The sequence below is a fragment of the Myotis yumanensis genome, unplaced genomic scaffold, assembly GCF_028538775.1.
Source record: "Myotis yumanensis isolate MYYU_CA2020_CCGP unplaced genomic scaffold, mMyoYum1.0.hap1 SCAF_15, whole genome shotgun sequence".
In the NCBI taxonomy this organism is placed as follows: domain Eukaryota; kingdom Metazoa; phylum Chordata; class Mammalia; order Chiroptera; family Vespertilionidae; genus Myotis; species Myotis yumanensis.
Genome location: NW_027223766.1, coordinates 35,761,124 through 35,769,620, shown reverse-complemented (window position 1 = coordinate 35,769,620; position 8,497 = coordinate 35,761,124). Strand labels below are relative to the sequence as shown.

The 8,497-nt window shown below is 42.3% G+C and overlaps 1 protein-coding gene across 1 annotated transcript; it reads right to left on the bottom strand.

Annotated features, from left to right (window-relative positions):
* Window positions 1-789: 789 nt before the first annotated feature.
* KCNV1 (potassium voltage-gated channel modifier subfamily V member 1) lies at window positions 790-8,146 on the bottom strand. Its single transcript, XM_070392275.1, has 3 exons — window positions 7,593-8,146; window positions 6,269-6,798; window positions 790-2,738 (listed from the first exon to the last, which is right to left on the bottom strand). Exons 1-3 carry the CDS (start codon window positions 8,057-8,059, stop codon window positions 2,227-2,229), a joined length of 1,509 nt encoding a protein of 502 aa, XP_070248376.1. The 5' UTR covers window positions 8,060-8,146; the 3' UTR covers window positions 790-2,226.
* Window positions 8,147-8,497: the final 351 nt, after the last annotated feature.

Sequence of the window (8,497 nt, the reverse complement as noted above, 5' to 3'; positions counted from 1 at the left end):
TTACTTCATCTTAAGCCTCAGTTTTGTCATCTCTGTTCCCCTCAAACCCTCGAATAGAGTATTAAATACAAGAGAACAGGACTTAATGTGGTTCAACAAATAATCTCTAGGGCTAGCACACAGATGGATTCTGAACAAGTATTGTTGAGTGAATAAGTATACCAACTATATACTTAGAAGAGTACAAGAATAGCAATTGTATAATAGGGATGTTTTAAGGCTGAAGTGACATAATACATGATGAGTACAGAAGTCCTAGATTAAAGTAACTATTCTTATTGAGCAGAATTCCAGAGAAGCCTTGATAAATTTGCCTTCTATGTCCAACCTCTATTTCCCCTTCAGATTGTGAATGGGATTTAACTAGTGCCCCTATGGCATACTTTAGCACTGGAAATTGTGTAAGAGAAAAAAATATTTATTTTATTACTACTCATAGCTCCTAAATCTTTCATAAAATTTGGAAGAAGGGGTAACAAGTCAAGTGAACTAAAATATTTTAGCATATAATCTAAAACTCATGCCATCAATAAAAATGTTTTTAGGGCTTAAGAATACATACCAGAAAACCAGAGGTAGTATATGTGATAGTTCATTAATTTTAATATGCATACTTTAAATTTTTACATTTCCTAACTCTGGATGCATTTTATACTCTATGGCATCTTATACTTGATTGGGTTTTCATTTTTCCTTCCTTCCTTTCCTTTCCTTCCTTCCTTCCTTCCTCCCTCCCTCCCTCCCTCCCTCCCTCCCTCCCTCCCTCTCTCCCTTCCTTCCTTCCTTTTCTTTGCACTTCATCATATAATAGGATTTCAGTATAATTGATAAAATATGATCTAGTCACATGTTAAAGCAGTATTGCTCCATATTTATTTCTTATCACCACCCAACCCTGGCAAGAAGCCTCTTAGCCATTTTTTTCTAATTTCCTACCCCATTAAATTTTAATACCATAGATATACTCTATATCTGTTAATGTACTGCACACATATGTGTGTTTTATGAATAAAGAGTAAGATATTTTTTCCCTGCAAGAAACCATTTTCATCCCATTGTTAGCACTATTACACTCATTGAGAATACAGGTATTAAAATTAAAGTGATACTCCATATTATACTTAGCTTTAAAAATTTCATTTACTAGAATATTGGGAAACATTAATTAATTATTAGGTTTAGAACTTTTGGCTTTAATTATATAACAGAATGTCTTGGAATTTTATTATTATCATGAATGTCCAAATGCTGTCAACATGCGTGCAAAGTTTGAACATTTGTTATTTACCCCTATAGTCAGAAAGTTATCCATAATGTTTTTTAACAAATAAAAGATCTTCAAGTTGATCCAGTGATATCATTCAACGTATGATTCTCATTTCATAAAATAAGACTAATTAATGATTTCAGAATATAAATTTAAAATGTTCACTACTCCATTTTTACATGTTCATGATTTTAAAGACATAACTTGAACACAACATCAATAAATATATGTTTAAAGTCCATCTAATTTCCATGGAATACTAAGAGATATTTGCTTTACACTCAACATATAGCCCTCAGTGTGGGGATGAAGAAGTGTGATTCTTGAAGCCACTGGATAGCATTCTTCTACTGAAGTCTAAGCAGTTGGGAGTCCCATCTATGTAACAATGGTGGAATACAGAGCTCAGCCCATTTGTAACCAGGGTTTGCACCAGAGGGAAGAAATGACCAACAAATCAGGATTTTTCTCTTGTAAAGGTAATTGTTGTATTCAACAGCTTTAATGGATGAAGAAAGGAGTGATTTATTTACTTGGGGAATATCTTTAAATAACAAAATTGTTTCATGTACTCTTAAATGTTCACTTATCTTTTCTCTGGGTTTGGTAGTTTTAACATTTATTTTTTAAAGATTAGTACTGCAAAAAACTTAAAATTAGTGATGCATAAAACTTTAACTCTTGTATGTATTGCAATATTTTACATTTGCCAATCCTGACATGTTATATTGATCTAGTTGTATTGGGTTGTGTTAGATGGTTATTTTTGAGACTCAAGTGTATCAAAATACCGTTGTTGGGGAGATATGAACTGTTCTAGCAAACTAAGCAATGTATCAGCAAAAATGAACATAGGGAGAACTCAAAAGAGACTCCGCAGCAGTATGCGACAACCACATCAAGGCTTTATAGATCGAGTTAGTTTTACACAAGCTTTTGTAAATAAACTGAAAATGAACTCAAAACCAGAAATCATCTCCTCCACTGCTCCTAGTACTTGCTCTTTCTCTGCCTTTTAGTCGAAGCATCTCCATGATGCTCCGGGCATAGACATCTCTCAAGTTCACGCTGATATATGAGTCAGTAGCTATATTCTTGGTAAGCTTCTTCAGAGCCTCACGCTGTCTAGCAGCTGCTTCCTTGAGCTTTAAGGTAAAATAGCAAGCAGAGAAGCGGTCGTTAATAATAGCAATAGGCAAAGCCAAGACGAGGATTCCCGATAATATACACATGAAGGCCACGATTTTGCCTGTGGTGGTGTCTGGCCGAATGTCCCCATAGCCCACCGTAGTCATGGATGTTGTGGCCCACCACCACGCACAAGGGACACTTGTGAAGGTTGTGTCAGGAATGCTTTGCTCAGCAAAATATTCCACAGTGGAGAAGATAGAAATTCCTACAGACAGAAATAGGAGCAGTAGGCCGACTTCTTCATAACACTGGGTGATTGTCATTCCAAGTGAGCGTAATCCTGTAATAGAACATTTGCTGTCAGTCACTGGCACCCCTCCTCCCCTCCTCCCTCCTCCCACCCTTCTCTCCCTTCCCTGCTATCTACCCACAAACATGCATTTCATATCTACTATGTCTCCAGCACTGGGCAATGTTCTGGGGTGTATGGATGACAAATCATAATCCTTGTCTTCAGGAAGCTCATAGTCTAGTTGATGGGGCTGGATTGAGAAGGATAAAAAGAAATATAATTAGACCCATTCACTCACTTGTGTACTTGTTAAACACCTACTATTTATACAGAAAAGGTGAGGAATGGAATGAAAAAGCAGGGAGGGGTATATGAATGGAATGTGTACGCGAGTCTGTACAATGGGAGGTCTTTGCAGTGTTGGGTGTGGAGTGCTCACTAGGTCATACTAGTGCCTGACTTTGACACACTTTTCTAATGCCAATTGTATGCTGTCTACTTTTCTCACCCTCCCAATAAAGTTTAACACAATGAGTGTATCATTATCTGAAAACCAGAGGCAATGAAGGACATACACCAGGAGAATGAAGTGAAGCAAGTTAGGCATCAGTGACAAAACTGAGGCCAGAACATCAAATGTACATTCAGAAGATAATCTTAGAGGTCTTCCAGGAGGGGTTCTTGAACTCCCATGACATCCATTGAGATTCTAGTCCTTAACACGAAAGCTCTAGGAAAATACTTCCTTTGAGTACATAGAATTTCTGCATTCTTGTAAGGAAGTAGACATGAATATAAAATATTCCTCCATTGCAAAAAGGTATGGAGGACTGGAGCTATTAGGAAATTCTCTCATTGGTGAATTCCTCATTGCTGTTCTGAGGATTCATTGGGCCCCTGGGAGACAGACCAAAGAGAGGCCATTCCCATATCTAAAGAGATTAAGCCTTAGGGAGAGTAAGATGCGACTGTAATGGGACTGTTATTTGAATAAGGTATCTTCTCCAACACTAGAGAGATACTGCTAAATGTGTACCCACATTTTAAAGCCATATCAACCTGATGCCACAATGATATTGTCTCCGAAGTTCAAAGCAATTCCTCCTAGAATCATTTAAAATTTTTATTCACTCACTAGAGACTACTTGAGATGCATTAAAATACTACTGATGCTCTCATCATTTTGAATTTTGTTCTTAAAATGTTAAGATACTCTTGAATTATTTACCAACTACTTTTGCAGATCAGTGAATATTAATTTTGAGGCTTAACATAAAAAGAAAACTTTTTAGAATATCTTCAGAATGCATTTTAGAAAACTGGCCTTGATGTGTCTGTATTGAGTTGCATTTCTGAAATAAATTGACAGCATATGAGGAAAAGCATATAGTGTTTGGGGAGACTGTTTTCATTTCAAGATGAAATCCCCTAAACAATTTTGTAAAGAAACATAAAGTGGTCTGAACTTCTTCATGCTACATCTATTAACTCAGATTATTCTTAAAATATAGGAGATAGCGGTTGTAATTATTATTCTTTTTTACAGACAAGAAGACTGAGGCATAGACAGGTACCATCTCTAGTACAAGGCTACAGAGCCAGGATTTAAATCTGGGATCTCTGGCCTACCATTGCTCTAACTTATTGCATAATACCTTTCAATTTGTCCTTATAGTTATTACATGGGGGGATATGTCATCTATGTCTATATTCTGCTAAATGTTATGCTTAGGTTAAAATTGCCCAATATTTGTTCAAGTGTCCATATCTTTTCAATAAATGAAGATTCCATTAATACTTTGTATTTCTTTAGAACTGAAAAAAAAAACCTTTGAAGAGGTGGCATTGTGGAAATTACTATTATTTTCTTTTTCCTTTCTTTTGGGAAAAAAATGTACTCTATACTGGGTGTTTAAATTGAATCCTGTGAAGAGTTTATAAATACTAGAAGCAAGCATCCTATTATGTGTGTCAGAAAACAAAGGGTAGTACTTCTAAAAGTTGTTGGTAACCCCATTATCAAATCCTTGGTGTGTGAGACTAGCTAGGAAAACACACTACCAAGATTATATTAGGATAAGTCCCAATTACTTTAGAGATGTGAAAAAAATATCTGAGGTTAATTTCTCTCCACGAGGAGAGACAATTATCATTAACGTCTTTTAGGTGATCCACCAGGCACATTTGTAGAGAAATAAGGTGGTAAAGGACTCTCTATTTCAATTATTTGCATTCACATGTATTGCATTAGTATGTATGGTATCAATATGGCATTCTACTCCAGTTGTTTCTTATTCTACTCCTGTGATAACAATGTCAAGGTTTTGTTTCAAGTCCAAGAACCACCTACATCAAAATTACTTGTGAGCTTGTTAAAATGTATGTTCCTGGACACAACCCCAAATACTAGAATCTAACTCTCTACAGACTGGGGCTAAGAATTAGCCACTTAAGAAGATTTTCAAGGGATTCCTCTTTGCAGGAAAGTCTAACAGAAGGTAACATATGTAGTCCAGAGCATCCAACAGACCCAGGGCTGGCCTCTGAGAATCACTGCCCTCAGACAGGCAAGGGTCATCTGTAATGGATTTGTGTGATTTCCCCTGACATTGGCTATCACTTTTAGGTACAGTTGTGTGGAGATTTTTCTAGGGAGAATGTTTGTTCAATTATGTAGTCTTTATGGTACACAAAAAGCTAAGGAGTTCTTGTTTCCATCTCTCTCATGCATCCCAGTCAAGAAAATTCTCAGATACCAGATGAATTCGTGTCTTCTGCTTTCTCCCCAAACAAATATTTCCATTGTTTCTTCAAAACATAGCAGAAGGCCACCAGTGCCTGGTCATCTCTCTTCCTGTGTAGCCAGAGAAGCCTCAGCAGGGCAGGCTTTCTCTTCTGCCAAAGAACAGTGTGGCAAGCACTTTCGTGGACACAGAAGAGAAACTAGCTTATGTCCCTAAATATCATATGTAACTTAGGCATATATTTTAATGTGCTGTTTATGCATATTTAATTTGGCACCTTCTAGAGGCAGAGTGTCTTTAGGTTTCTGTTTTTGTTTTACATTTTCTGGGCACAGGGTTAAACCAAATTGAAGTGAACAAGTGGTCAAATTATTTCTCCAGTGCCTTGGGGAGAGAGAGTGTGAGAGGCATGGTTTCCTTTGTACCTGTGATAACAACTTCAAGGTTTTACTTCCAAATAACTTCTTGGAGATCATGGTTGGGTGGAATATGGGAGTTGGTAATTTTTAAAATATATTTTTATTGATTTCAGAGAGGAAGGGAGAGAGAGAGGGAGATAGAAACATCAATGATGAGAGAGAATCATTGATCGGCTGCCTCCTGCACACCCCACAGTGGGGATCAAGCCTGCAACCCGGGCATATGCCCTTGACCAGAATTGAACCTGGGACACTTCAGTCTGCAGGCCGACACTCTATCCACTGAGCCAAACCAGCTAGGGCGGGAGTTGGTATTTTGAGTATCAACGCAGAGTTGCTTCCCTTGGAATGTGAGCCACACCCCTCCTGCTTAAAAATAATAACAAACTGAAAGACATCAATGAAATCTGAATACCTGTGGAATGCCTGCCCAGCTTTAGCATGCGCAGGGCCCTGAGCAGCCTCAGAACCTGGACGATGCGCCCCACGTTTTCCAGATCCTGCGTGGTCTCACTCCCACTCAGGCTCTCTACCAGAAGAGTGATGTAGAAGGGCAAGATGGCCAGCAGGTCTATGATGTTTGGCACCTTTCGGAGGAAGCAGCACCTGTCCCGCACACACAAGAAGCGCAGGGCAAACTCCCCAGTGAACCAGCTAATGCAAAAGTACTCCAGGATCTCCAGCACCTGCAGGTCCAGCCAGCTTAACTCAGCCGACATCAGGGCCATGTTGACGATGGACACCACCACGAAGACGATGGAGATGACCCCAAAGATGCGGGAAGCTGTGGAAGACCCAGGTTTCTCCAGGATGTCCCAGAGCTTCTGGCGGACGGTGGGACAGGGTCCTTGTGAGAAGTCTTGTTCACTCTCATGTTGACTTTCCTGGTCTTCTGTGTCCTTCTTAAAGTCTAAGGTTTCACTCAGCTCTTTCCTTCGGAAGTATCTTTTAGAGAAGACAACTTCGTGATTAGTCAACTTTTAAAAAATGCTTAAGTGAAAAAGAGAATTAAACTTGTTGGTAAGGTTATGCTTCTTATTTTAGTTAAATGCAGAACATGTCCACTCATATCGTACCCAGGCTGCCTCTTGCCCACAGTATTCTATCTTTATCATTTAGGCTTATTATTTTTAAAATGGCAAATTTGGGGTAGAAGTTCATACAAAAGCATTTATACAGAGCAAAGCTACTTCAGTGCATTTTTACTCATTTTCTGGCAACAAGAACTGAAGTTTGCCACATGGAACTTTGTGTGTGTGTGTGATGGAAAGGTATTTGTGAAGAAATGACAGCAACAGAAAGAGAACTGCAAAGTGATCGTAAAAGTCAAGGAACCAACTTTCTATTTGTGTATTTAAAACAGAGTTCCACCCAAGTTTTTAAACGAGTGTCCTAGGTTTGCTAAACGATCATGCTTCACATTGAGACTCACACCCCTATATATGCCTCTTCTGCAGCATAGCTTTTGTGACTCCTTTATTCAATCACCAAACATTTATTGCAGGCCTGGCCTCCCTCGCCCTGTAAATGCATCCGCATATGTTCATTTAAGAAAGAAGGTGCAACAAGTTCCAACCAAAAGTAGGCTTTGACCCTTTCCACCCCCCGCCCCACCCCTACCTTCCAGCTCAGAAGTGGCCACATATACGAGACTTGTGCAAACCCTCAACTCTTCACCTCTGGCGCCCTCCCTCCCATGCTCCCGCCTCCCCGCCCAGCCACCGGGAGCCTCTCGGTACCTGTCCCTGCAGCAGGAGTCGATGCTGAGCTCGTCGATGCCCCAGTACTGGATCTCCTGCAGGAAGGAGAGCGCGCACAGCTGCTCCATGACGTGCAGGCGGCCCGTGCGGTAGTAATGCAGGACGTAGCGGAAGGCTTGCGAGCTCCGGTCGAAGAAGTACTCGTTGTCCACCGGGTTGGCGTCGTCGCAGAGCTCCAGGGGGCTGGGCACGGCGGCCAGGGCCCCGGGGCGTCGGTACGAGGCCACCACCACGGCCAGCTTGCCCAGGCGCGTGTGCGGGAAGCAGGACAGAGCCTGCTGCGAGAGCACGAAGCGGCTGCCGCCCACGTTGACCGTGAAGCTGTCCCCGAGCGCCAGGGGCTCCCCTTCGCCCTCGCTGCAGAAGACGCTGGAGTCCAGCGAGGCCAGGGAGACGCTGTCCAGCGGCGAGTCCCGCGGCGCCCGGCCCCGGGGAGGCAGCTCCATCCCGGCGGCCGCTGCCTGGGGGCGCCACCAAGTTGGGGCGGCGGCACGGCCCCTGGTGGCGGCTGGGATTTCCCGGGATGCCGAGGAGGGGGTTGCCTGCCACCCGCGCACCCCTGTTCTCTCCACCCCTCGCTGCTGAGGGAGCTGCGAGTGCGCGGTGGCAGCAAATCCACGTGCAGAGCGCGGAGGCGAGGAGGGGAGGGTCGCAGGGCACACTGCCTGTCCCGATGGCCCTCCCCAGACTTAGGCACCCCCTCCCCGACTTTGTAATGGAGATCCCGAGCCCACGGGGTGCGGGGATGGAAAGCCTGGTTATTTGTGGGGGCCGCGGGTGGGGAGGGGGCGCAGGGAGGTTGAGAGTCCTGGAGGAGATCCGATGACTCCTGGCGGGCGGGATGCCACCGAGGGGATGGCAAGACTCACTCCTGCACGGAGGGC

Bases quoted from the DNA above. Each gene is read 5' to 3' on its own strand.
- KCNV1 (XM_070392275.1), bottom strand. From the start codon at position 8,059: ATGGAGCTGCCTCCCCGGGGCCGGGCGCCGCGGGACTCGCCGCTGGAC. The intron at 6,799-7,592 runs GTACCGAGAGGC...CTTCTCTAAAAG, and splicing joins GACTCCTGCTGCAGGGACAG to ATACTTCCGAAGGAAAGAGC. The intron at 2,739-6,268 runs GTATTCAGATTT...GTTCTATTACAG, and splicing joins GCTGGGCAGGCATTCCACAG to GATTACGCTCACTTGGAATG.